This window comes from Alnus glutinosa, chromosome 5 (genome assembly GCF_958979055.1).
Source record: "Alnus glutinosa chromosome 5, dhAlnGlut1.1, whole genome shotgun sequence".
Lineage (NCBI taxonomy): Eukaryota > Viridiplantae > Streptophyta > Magnoliopsida > Fagales > Betulaceae > Alnus > Alnus glutinosa.
In genome coordinates, this window is record NC_084890.1 from 3,909,656 (window position 1) to 3,921,677 (window position 12,022).

Sequence of the window (12,022 nt, forward strand, 5' to 3'; positions counted from 1 at the left end):
AAAAAAAAAAAAAGAGGTTAAAACTATGAAACTGTCTTGTTTTGTTGGGCGGCATTAGGTGACTTGGTGCTCGGTGGGTTCACCTTTTGGTGTGAAGGTGGGACATGAACAGTAAAACCCATAAGCTTACCTTGCAAATAAAATAATGAAATCAAGTACATAATTCTAAATAAACACGAACTTAAGAAAATCCCAGGTTATATATATATATTTATATATATATATATATATATATATATATATATATATATATATATATATATATATATATATATATATATATATATATATATATATATATATATAAATTATGATCTTATAAACTGAGCATCTAGGAAAGGAATTGTCTGCTTTTATTTTACATAAACACGTTTTTACACCTGCGTTCGGACCCTCACAAAATATTTTGATTCCTCTCCTGAGTGGACAGTCATGAGTTGTCTTTTTTCTTTTTCTTTTTTAAGTATGTCATGAGTCGTTGATATTAAATATTTGGATAGTTACGTACAGTTTCAGCCAATTATACACCGTCCAAATCCATTATTGCAGGGGACCTCAATCCCTTTGCTCTCTTCTGCAACTGGGATCATCTCCCTATACTTTTCTAGGGTAGGCAAATCCGCACTGGCTTGACTTCTGTTACAGTCGAGATTAATTTCTAATTAAATCATTCGAAATTACAAAAACTTTCCACCCATCCAAATTATTTTATTTAAAAATTATGCTAATATTATAGTAGAAGTCATGTAGATGCCATTTGATTAGCTATAATATAATAGTTGATTTGTAATAGTTTCTAAATCTAAGAGACAGATTAATTACAACTCCCAAGTATTAATGATCCTGAGCGAGAGCAAGATATTGATCACAAGAGAATATTGGCCATGCCTTCTTTCAATGTCTCCATCGTCCCTCTGCTCCTTTCCTTGCTCTGCTTGCTTAGCTTCACCGGTGAAGCAGCTGACCGCGTGCACAAGTGTTTCAACCAAATCACTTCCACCCCCAACAGCACCTACCGGAGTAACCTCAACCAGCTGCTCTCTTCCCTTTCCTCCAACGCCACGAGTGAAAGTGGGTTCTACAACACCAACGCCGGCCAAAACCCCGAGACCTCAATTTACGGCCTCTTCCTCTGCCGTGGTGACATCGCCACCTATGACTGTCAAGACTGCGTGGCAACCGCAACCAAAGAGGTTGTTCAGCAGTACTGCCCCTCCGAACAAGCGGCCGTGACATGGTACGAAAAATGCATGTTACGCTACTCCAACGGGCCCTCGTTCTTCTGCACCATGGACGAAGCGCATAGATTTTCTATGGGGGACGGGTATAATGCAACAGACCCAGATAGCTTCCAGCAGCTGGTGGCAACCACAATGAATGAGCTGGTTGCTCGCGCCGCAAATGCTCCGTCCGGTGCTAAAAAGTTTGCTACGAAAGAAGCCATTTTCAATGAATCGCAAACGATATACAGCCTTGTCCAGTGCATTCCTGACCTTTCCAGGTCTGGTTGCAATAGTTGTCTTCAGGCACTCGTAGCAAACCTGGCGGTGTGTTGTGGCGGACAGCTTGGAGGCACATTTATGGATCCTAGTTGTAACCTCAGGTACGAAATATACCAGTTTTATCAGAAACAAGCCGTCGGGGAACTGGCTCCGACACCGGTGCTTTTTCCTCCTCCAGCTCCAGGTGATCAAGGCACGAAACCAAAAGGTAAAGTGAAAACTTGCTACACGCTGTTTTTACTATGTTTCAAACATAATTTTCAACAATTATACTGCTTAGCATGCATGCTCATGAAACAATTTATTGTTTATGTAGGAAAAAGCCTAATCCCATTGCTAGGAATTGTAGCCATCGTTGCTTTAATTGCTGTCTCTCTGGTGCTATTTGCTATGAGCTACTACTTACTACGAAGGAGAGCAAGAAAGAAGTTAAATTCTCTACTGGATGAAAATGGTAAAATATATATTTGTAATTCATAGTTTTTGATATTTTAACAAAGATCGTATTTCTTCTTTTTTATATGCTTCCACACTCCAAATTTTCAAACAACGTTTGCCCTATTTGTGTGCATAGCAGCCAATGAAATTACAAGTATAGAGTCCTTGCAATTTGATTTGGCTACAGTCAAAGCTGCTACAAACCAGTTCTCAGAAGATAACAAGGTGGGAAGTGGTGGATTTGGTGAGGTTTACAAGGTATGGAATGGCTACTCTTCTTCTTTGATTGTTATTCTTTATTGTTTTTTTGTTGGGAATTCATAAATTTTATAAAGTAAATTGTATTAACTGCTGGTCAAACTAATTCTCAGGGTATACTTCCCAATAGACAAGAAATAGCTGTGAAAAGACCCTCAAGAAACTCTGGACAAGGTGCAGAAGAATTTAAGAATGAGGTTGTCTTGATAGCAAAGCTTCAACACCGAAATCTTGTGAGACTCTTGGGATTTTGCTTAGAAGGAGAGGAAAAGATACTTATCTACGAGTTTGTCCCCAACAAAAGCCTTGACTATTTTCTATTTGGTTTGTCCTAATTTTTAGTCATATCCCCAATTCCCGTGTTTGTCTTGCAAATGCGTGGATTGAGATTACATTTCAATTTTTGTTTTTGTTGAGTCTTATCATATCTCCTAGGATCAAGTTCATTAAGGAAGGGCTCATTTTTGCAAGAGACAGAGTATATGCATGTGCTATTGAAATGAATGCAGTAGTTAAATATGTATTTTACTTTGATTCGTATATTTAAATATTTAATTTCGTTTGCAGATCTAGAGAAGCAAATACTATTGGATTGGTCAAGACGATACAATATTATTAGAGGAATTGCTCGAGGGATCCTTTATCTTCATGAAGATTCTCGGCTTAGAATTATACATCGTGATCTTAAAGCCAGCAACATTCTATTAGATGAGAGCATGAATCCAAAAATTTTCTGATTTTGGAATGGCAAGGATTTTTGGAGTTGATCAAACTCAAGCAAACACCAATAGAATTGTTGGGACATAGTAAGTTAATTACGAATATTTTAAAAAGAAAAGTTCTTAATCATTACTACATACATTTTAAAGGTTTCATATTCTTTTTAGTGACATCATTGAATTGATTTGCAGTGGTTATATGTCTCCAGAATATGTAATACACGGGCAATTTTGTGTGAAGTCCGATGTGCATAGTTTTGGTGTCTTAATACTAGAGATTTTAAGTGGCAAGAAGAACGATTCTTTCTGTACGTCAGAAACTATTGACAACCTCTTGAGCCAGGTGAGTACCCAACAAATACTGCAAGCTTTTGTTTCTTTTGTAATGCCTGCATCATCACCACTGAGGGAGAGGCTATAAGAATATTTGAACAATTGATGCAGGCTTGGAGACATTGGAGGCGTGGAACATCCTTGGAGTTGTTGGACCCGAGTTTGAGAGATTCTTATTCAAGAAATGAAGTTGACAGATGCATCCATATTGGCTTACTGTGTGTTCAGGAAAATCCAGCAGAAAGACCAACAATGGCGTCAATAGTTGTCATGCTAAGCAGTTACTCTGTTACTCTATCATCGCCTCAACGGCCAGGGTTTTTCCTTCATAGTAGAACAGAGTCAAATGCACCAACAAGTGGGCTGGAGGCAGATCAATCTACAAGCAATTCAGAGCCATTGCCCGAAGCATCAATTACACACCCTCGGTAGTATACTTGAACAATGTGTTATCCAGTATATGTTATTGGAACCTCCTCAATCTACAATCCATTCAATTGCACCTCTTTTTCTTCAACCCTCCCTAGCCCCTGTTTTTCTCCTTTCCCCTGTTTTTCTTCTGTCTCTTAGGCCTGAATATGCATGTTCAGATAATTTATCTCTAACGTTACTCCTTACACCTATTTATTATACTCATTCATATACATATATAGAGGCCCGGTACACTCACGAACTTACTATGAGACCCAAGATCAGGGATAGCAAACAGCCCTCATAATGACTTTTGACTTTAATTTGTCTAAACTTTTTCAATGTAGTTCATTTTATCATGGGCGTCTAAGTTTGTTCTCACTAAATGAATTAGTTCTTTTCTACGTATTGGCTAGGTTCCAGCAGGTGTTTAGGAGTTTGGCTTGGAACTAGACCCGTTGAAATTGTGATAAGAGTCGCATAACAGAACACAAGGAACTTGTGTCCTAACTAAAATGGGTCCAGGTTCAATTATATTAATTGACATACTACATGGATGGATTTTGTATAAGGAGATACTCAAACAATGCCCAAGCAAAAAACAAACATCTCCTCAGTAAGATGTGGGGTAAAAGAATATGTAAGTTTACTCTGATTCAACCTATTAAATTAAACCGGATACTCTTCAACTCTTATCTATTAATTTTGTATTGGGTTCGTGTAAAAAATTGTTAGCTTTAATGTCCTACGTCGTGTTCGGATTGTGTCGAGATATAGGTATAAGATTATATAGGTTAATTATAATCTCGATTTATTTAATTATACGGATTAGACCTTTCAATTTTAACTTTTTAATTTTGTACTGAATTCGTATTAGAATTTTCACATGGTATCAAAAATTGTCAATCATAATCCCCAACCCTTAAGGAGATTTGGATACTAGGAAGAAAAAAAAAAAACGAAAGAAAAAAAATACACCTGAGGAGGACGGGCATGGTTTGTGAGAGTGAGAAGATATATATATTTATTAAAAATAAAATAAAAAAAAAAATCTGGAAAATTGGGGCTGCCAGATGAGGCCCTTCCGCGTGGGCCAATGTGGTTCGGGCACGGCTCTTTTGAGGCCACTCGCCTGAGTCTATTCGGAAGGAGTCAATTCAAGGAATCAAATTTTCGGGCAAAAATTTGAGTGACGCGTTTTATTTTGTTGAAAAATGTCAAAATTGGCGTCTTTTCCAAAAATCAAAATATGAAATTTCCTACTTCCACAGTTCTACTGTTGAGGTACGTTCCCAACTTTGACTGAGATCTGCGTTACCGCGAGTTCGGTGGCTTGACTAAGTTGACTTGCTTCATCACTAGCTTCGAGTCTAACTCCACCGGCCACCATATCTTCTCAATCCCGGAGCCGCCTTGCTCACGATCATGGGCTTGCTGATCAACTTCAACCTCTGCGTGACGACCCTTTTTGTCCTCTCCTTGCTGATCGCCTTTCTTAGCCAAACCAGAACTGAAGCTGCTGCAACTCGCCTCAACACTGCCTGCCCAAACACAACCACTTTCACAGCCAACAGCACCTACCAAGCCAACCTCAAGCACCTCCTCGCTACCTCTCCTCCAACGCCACCAGCAACCTGGAATTCTACAACGCCTCAGCCGGAAACTCTGTTGACACGGTTTACGGCCTATTCCTTTGCCGCGAGAAAGAAGTACAATGCCATACAGGAAGGTGGTGGTAAAGAATAAACGATGTCGTTTTATATGCATTCCTATATATTTCCTAAGTTACACTTGTGGTGTTGCTTACATTTACTGTTTTGTTGTGCAGCGGCTAATGGTATTACAAGTACTGTAGAGTCATTGCAATTTAATTTTGCTACAATTGAAGCTGCCACCAACAACTTCTCAAATGATAACAAGCTAGGTGAAGGCGGATTTGGTGCGGTTTACAAGGTAAATTATTAGGCAATATTGTTTACGATTTTGTTTTCAAGTAAAAAATATATATATTAACAAACAATTCAAACCATAAAATACTCATTTGAGTATAGCGTATCTAGCAATGCAAACTCTGGCAATGCTTAAGCTTTTGTTGCTGGCATTATAGGAATTGTAAGTACCTAGTAAATTGTTCTAACAACTTAATTTGCATTCTCAGGGAATACTTTCTAATGGACAAGAAATAGCTGTAAAGAGGTTATCAAAAAGTTCTGGACAAGGAGTAGGAGAATTTGAAAATGAGGTTATAGTGGTTGCAAAACTTGAACACAGAAATCTTGCAAGGCTATTGGGATTTTGCTTAAAAAGAGAGGAAAAGATACTTGTTTATGAATTTGTGCAGAACAAAAGTCTCGACTACTTTCTATATGGTTTGTCATCTGAGATTTCATTTTAAGTAGGAAACAAATTAATTCTTTCAAGAAGGGCTCAGTTTACAATTCGTGCGATCAACGACTATTAAAAAATTGAATCAATTTGGTATATATACATGACTTTATTTCATTATTCTAACCCGAATTCTTCATTTTGGTGAATATATAGACATTGAAAGACAAAGACAACTGGATTGGTCAACACGTTATAAAATCATTGAAGGGATTGCTCGAGGGATTCTTTATCTTCACGAAGATTCTCGCCTTAGAATTATACATCGTGATCTTAAAGCCAGTAATGTTTTATTGGATGGGGATATGAATCCAAAAGTTTCAGACTTTGGCATGGCAAAGATTTTTGGAATTGATCAAACTCAAGGAAACACTCGTAGGATTGCCGGCACATTGTAAGTATTCTTGAAAGCTTGCCTATTTCCGTAATCTAAATTAATAATAATAATAATAAGGAAAATCTTCACTTACCATTCCTAATATTTTATTACTTTTGTAATCATATCCTTAAATTTTAAAAAGTGTTAATTTAGTGTATTTATCTTTCAATTTCAATCATTCATTAGGATTTTCTGTTAATCTTATCAAAATTTTCAAAATATCACTGTTTTTTTTTTTTTTTTTTTTTTTTTTTTTTTTAAGATTCCGGCGTGGGTATTTTTGCAAATTCTGTTAAATCTTGACCAATACCTAAATTTTTGCAATTTTTTCTCTTTTTTCTTTTCCTAAAAAAATATGGTAATTTGAAAATTTTGACACCCCATCCGTTAACGGAAAATCCAAATGGATGGTTGAAAATGAAAAAATTAAAGATGAATACACTAAATTAACACTTTTTAAAGTTTAAGCGTATGATTGCAAAATTGATGAAAGATCATGGGTGATAAGTTAAGTTTTTCCTAATAATAATCTAAAATCAAGATTTGTGAATTCATTATATCATGCTAATTAACAAATTAACTACTATATTTTAAGGGAGAAAAATAGTAAGCAAGGGTATTCTAATATACCATAGAAGTTCGCTTACAAGTTTGAGATACATATCATGTGCACTACATTGTTTATGTAACACAAGTGAGCATGCATGTCTTGTAGCTGACTATTATTAATGTTGGTTTTGTAGTGGTTACATGTCTCCAGAGTATGCTATGCATGGACATTTCTCGGTAAAATCGGATGTATATAGTTTTGGTGTCCTAATTCTTGAGATTATAAGTGGAAAGAAGATAAGTTCTTTCAATCAATCAGATGGCACTACTAGACACCTTTTGAGCTATGTGAGTAGTATGAACCAAAAATTCTAATTTTGTTTTCCTATATATGTTGATACAAACCATATTATTTAACCATTTGATGCAGGCATGGAGACTTTGGAGGGATGGAACACCCTTGGATTTGTTGGATCCATCATTGGGAAACTCTTACTCGAGAAATGAAGTCATCAAATGTCTCCATATTGGATTACTATGTGTACATGATGATCCAATTGAGAGGCCAACAATAGCATCCATAATTCTCATGCTAAACAGTTACTCGGTTACTCTACCGTCACCTCAACAACCAGCATATTTCTTTAGTAGTGGAGCAGAGCAAAACATGCAATTAAGGGAGTCAGGCTCAGATCAATCTAGTAGAACCAAATCGCTGCTCTGATCTGTCGATGAAGCATCAATTACTCAAGTATACCCTCGGTAGTGTGAGTGGGAAGTGCTTCACAAGAGTTAGCAAGTTGCATATGACCATTATTTAAGATTAATTGAGATTTCTGAACCCTACTTACTTAAGACCATCATTAGTATTTTTATTGGGTAATTATGAGTTTGGTATCACACTAAACGTTAGTTAAGAAGATGATATCTCTACTGTATAATATTTAATAACAAAATTATCAAAGAAATTCAATAGTGAGCACAATAAAATAATGACTTATCCTCATCATCAACTTTAATATCAATATTTTTCAAATTGAAAATAATTTTATTAAAGTCATTAAGATGATTATAAAGAGATGTACATTCTTTCATCTTTATAACCGTTGCTTCAAACATAGATTAGCGAGGGACTTCTTAATGTGGAAGCAACAACAAAATTGTAGCTTGAATAGCAATGATGGAGATACTCAAACAATACCCAAGCTAAAAACAAATTAAACATCTCCCCAGTAGCAATCGATCGGCTCAATTAGAACAACGCTTATATGGATATGCATTCTAGGAAAAAAGGAAAAATAAATAAATAAGTAAATAAATAAACCCCGAGGAGAAAATGGGGATAGAAAATATGGGAAAGTTGGGGATGCGCGCCTGGTCAAGCCAATCCGCGTGGACCAAAGGGGCCACTTGCCCAGTCTATACTCAATACTCATAGTGAGAATTAAGTGCGTTTACATACGAATTTCCTCGTTGACTTGACTTTGCTTCATTACTATCGTCATAGAAAATTGACTAGTCTAAAATATTCTTAGAAAATTGATTCCATCATATCTTCTCAATTCCAGAACCGCCAAGAGCAAGAGGTTGGTCACGACCATGGGCCTCTGCATGATGAGGCCCTTCCGCGTGGGCCAATGTAGTTCGGGCAAGGCTCTTTTGAGGCCACTCGCCTGAGTCTATACGGAGGAGTCAATTAAAGGAATCAAATTTTCCGACAAAAATTTGAGGAGTGACGCGTTTTATTTTGTTGAAAAATGTCTAAATATAATTGGCGTCCTTTTCCAAAAATCAAAATATGAAATTTCCTACTTCCACAGTTCTACTGCTGAGGTACGTTCCCAACTTTGACTGATCGAGATCTGCGTTACCGCGAGCTCGGGGGACTTGACTAAGTTGACTTGCTTCATTACTAGCTTCGATTCTAGCTCCACCGGCCACCATATCTTCTCAATCCCGGAGCCGCCTTGCTCACGATCATGGGCTTGCTGATCAGCTTCAACCTCTGCATGACGACCCTTTTTGTCCTCTCCTTGCTGATCGCCTTTCTTAGCCAAACCAGAACTGAAGCTGCTGCTACCCACCTCAACACTGCCTGCCCAAACACAACCACTTTCACAGCCAACAGCACCTACCATGCCAACCTCAAGCACCTCCTCGCTTACCTCTCCTCCAACGCCACTAGCAACCTGGAATTCTACAACGCCTCAGCCGGAAACTCCGTTGACACGGTTTACGGCCTATTCCTTTGCCGCGGCGACATCCCTGCCGAAGCCTGCCGAGACTGTGTTTCCGTGGCAACCAAAGAGGTTGTCGACAGCTGCCCCGAGGAGAAAATGGCAGTGACTTGGTACGATGTGTGCATGTTACGCTACTCTAACCGGTATATCTTCTCCACCATGGTCCCCGACCCTACCTATTCTTTTTCTACCCAACAGAGAGTTCCGGAGCCTAACCGGTTTGACGAGCTAGTGATGGCAACAATGAATGATTTGGCAAGCCGCGTTTCAAATGTTGGGTTTGGAGCCAAGAAGTTTGGGATGAAAGAAGCGAAATTCACAGCGTCACAAACGCTGTACACCTTTGTGCAGTGCACGCCAGACCTGTCGGGTTCCGATTGCAATAGGTGTCTTCGGATAGCGATGACGAATCTTCCGGGTTGCTGTGGTGGAAAGGAAAGCGGCGTAGTTTTGTTTCCGAGTTGCGTTGTTGCGTATTCTGTGGACCCGTTTTACCTGCCGGTAAACAAATCGGCGTCAACGCCAAATCCAGCACCTGTTCTTCCACCTCCTAGGCCTGGTGATTTTTTTTTTTCCTTGTTTCTTTTCTCTTTCTTTTTTTTTTTTTTTGGGGGGGGGGGGGGGGGGGGAGAATCAATCTGTTCCAGCAATATTAATTTACATTTCACTACAAAAGGCAAAATTGCTAACTGGTGACTGTGTTTTGAGGGAAAAGAAACGGCGAACGTAAACTTATTTTGATGATTTCCCTCATTCAAATTTGATTAAGTTACTTCGTATCATCCCAAACTTCTAAGATATTGAAGAAAACATTGCTCGACTCTAAGATGTGTGGTTGGTTCCCTTAATAATAATAATAATAAAAAAAAAAAAAAAAAAAAAAAGAAGAAGAAAGAAAGAAAGAAAAGAAAAAAGAAAGATTTGTGGTTGGTCTTTTTATGGCTACTTTTAGCTCAACTTTTTTTTTTTCTTTAAAAAAGAAAAAAAAAAAAGTACTTTTAGAACTTAAGAAGATAGGTTGAGCTAAAAGTACTTCTTTTAAAAAAAAAAAATTTAAAAAGAAAAAGAGAAAAAAGAAGAAGATAGGTTACTATTCTGGCCAATAGATTTAAGATTTTGTCACGACTAATTAATCAATATTTCCAACTAGTCAATAAAAATTATTGTAATTAGTATCTATAAAGATGTTCCTGTATAAAATATCTTTCGTCCTCATTTGACTGACATTTCTCCATCTTTTGACTGTCACAGGCAAGTCTAAGAGTATTACTCTAACCCTTGCACTAGGTAATGTGTTATATATGAAGTTACAAGTTACAACCGTTGTGCATCTTTTCATTGAGTTGGGTATTATTAGAGAGGAGATAATTTATCCAACTCTTGTTTCCGTCTTCAGGCATTGCCATAGTACGTGCGGGCATTGTTGCCATTTTTCTAGGTTGTTTGGTGATCTTTTCGATCAGACAGCGGAAGAAAAAAAGACTTGCCAAGGAATCTCAAAGGATTAAGAGAGGATACTTTACAAGTAATTTAATGGTCTGCTGGAAAAGAGATGCAAAGAATGATCGCTTTAAAACTGAGGAAATCATAAAGAAGTATGGATCAATGGCCCCAAAGCGATATACTTATTCAGATGTGAAGAAATTGACCAACTCATTGAAAGAAAAAGTTGGACAAGGAGGATATGGTGTTGTATACAAAGGGAAGCTACCTGATGGGCGTATGGTGGCAGTAAAAATCCTAAGCGCATCCAAAGGTAATGGAGAAGAATTTATCAACGAAGTGGCTAGCATTAGTGGAACATCCCATGTTAATATAGTCACTCTTTTAGGTTTTTGCTACGAGAGGACTAAAAGAGCTCTAATCTATGAATTCATGCCAAATGGATCTCTTGATAAGTTCATATATGATAAAGGATCTCCAATTACAAATTGTTACTTAGACAGCAAGACTATGTTCCAAATTGCGGTTGGCATTGCTCGAGGACTAGAATACTTGCACCGTGGATGTAACACAAGGATCTTACATTTTGACATAAAACCACATAATATACTTTTGGATGAGGATTTGTGCCCAAAAATCTCTGATTTTGGCCTTGCTAAATTATGCAAAACAAAAGAGAGTATTGTGTCAATGACGGGCATGAGAGGGACTGCAGGATTTATTGCACCAGAAGTATTTAGTCGAAGCTTTGGTGGAGTCTCTCACAAGTCTGACGTTTACAGTTACGGAATGTTGGTTCTTGAAATGGTTAAAGGAAGGGAAAATTTTGATGGTGAACTCTCTCATACCAGAGAGACATATTTTCCACATTGGATTTATACGAAACTTGAACAGGGCAAAAATTCTAATACTTTTGAGAATATAATAGAAGTGGCAGAAGATGAGACAACAAAAAAGATGATAATAGTTAGTTTGTGGTGCATTCAGACCAATCCTTCAAATCGGCCATCAATTGGTAAGGCAATAGAGATGTTAGAAGGATCCCTTCAAGCCTTACCATTTCCACCAAAGCCTTTCTTGGATTCACCTACCAGGTCACCTTAAGATTCTTTCGTGACTTGATAGTCGTAAAAATCCAACATTTCAAATCTGTCCAATTGTATCTAAAATTCAAAGAAGAATAGATGATCTTGTTGCTGTGTTTTGCTTGCTCACACAATGTTGTATATATACAATTTTACATCGAGACAAATCGCTCGGAACTTGGAGAGAAAATTTCAATTTTGTGTTCAGTTATGGAAGGAAGAGTAGAGTGGCTAGCTAATTACAAGGTTAACTCCGCCCCCTTTGTTTGTGGTGGTGGCT

At 37.6% G+C, this 12,022-nt stretch overlaps 2 protein-coding genes and 2 pseudogenes across 2 annotated transcripts; all 4 read left to right on the forward strand.

The window, feature by feature from the left end:
* Window positions 1-884: 884 nt before the first annotated feature.
* On the forward strand, window positions 885-3,862 carry LOC133868272 (cysteine-rich receptor-like protein kinase 25; annotated as a pseudogene).
* Window positions 3,863-5,086: 1,224 nt separating this feature from the next.
* On the forward strand, window positions 5,087-7,857 carry LOC133868273 (cysteine-rich receptor-like protein kinase 10; annotated as a pseudogene).
* Window positions 7,858-8,772: 915 nt separating this feature from the next.
* Window positions 8,773-10,062, forward strand: LOC133868274 (cysteine-rich receptor-like protein kinase 25). Its single transcript, XM_062305086.1, has 2 exons — window positions 8,773-9,792; window positions 9,984-10,062. Exons 1-2 carry the CDS (start codon window positions 8,954-8,956, stop codon window positions 10,060-10,062), a joined length of 918 nt encoding a protein of 305 aa, XP_062161070.1. The 5' UTR covers window positions 8,773-8,953.
* A 408-nt stretch (window positions 10,063-10,470) lies between these two features.
* LOC133868063 (PR5-like receptor kinase) lies at window positions 10,471-11,817 on the forward strand. The gene is made up of 2 exons (XM_062304866.1): window positions 10,471-10,501; window positions 10,611-11,817. Exon 2 carries the CDS (start codon window positions 10,748-10,750, stop codon window positions 11,759-11,761), a length of 1,014 nt encoding a protein of 337 aa, XP_062160850.1. The 5' UTR covers window positions 10,471-10,501; window positions 10,611-10,747; the 3' UTR covers window positions 11,762-11,817.
* Window positions 11,818-12,022: the final 205 nt, after the last annotated feature.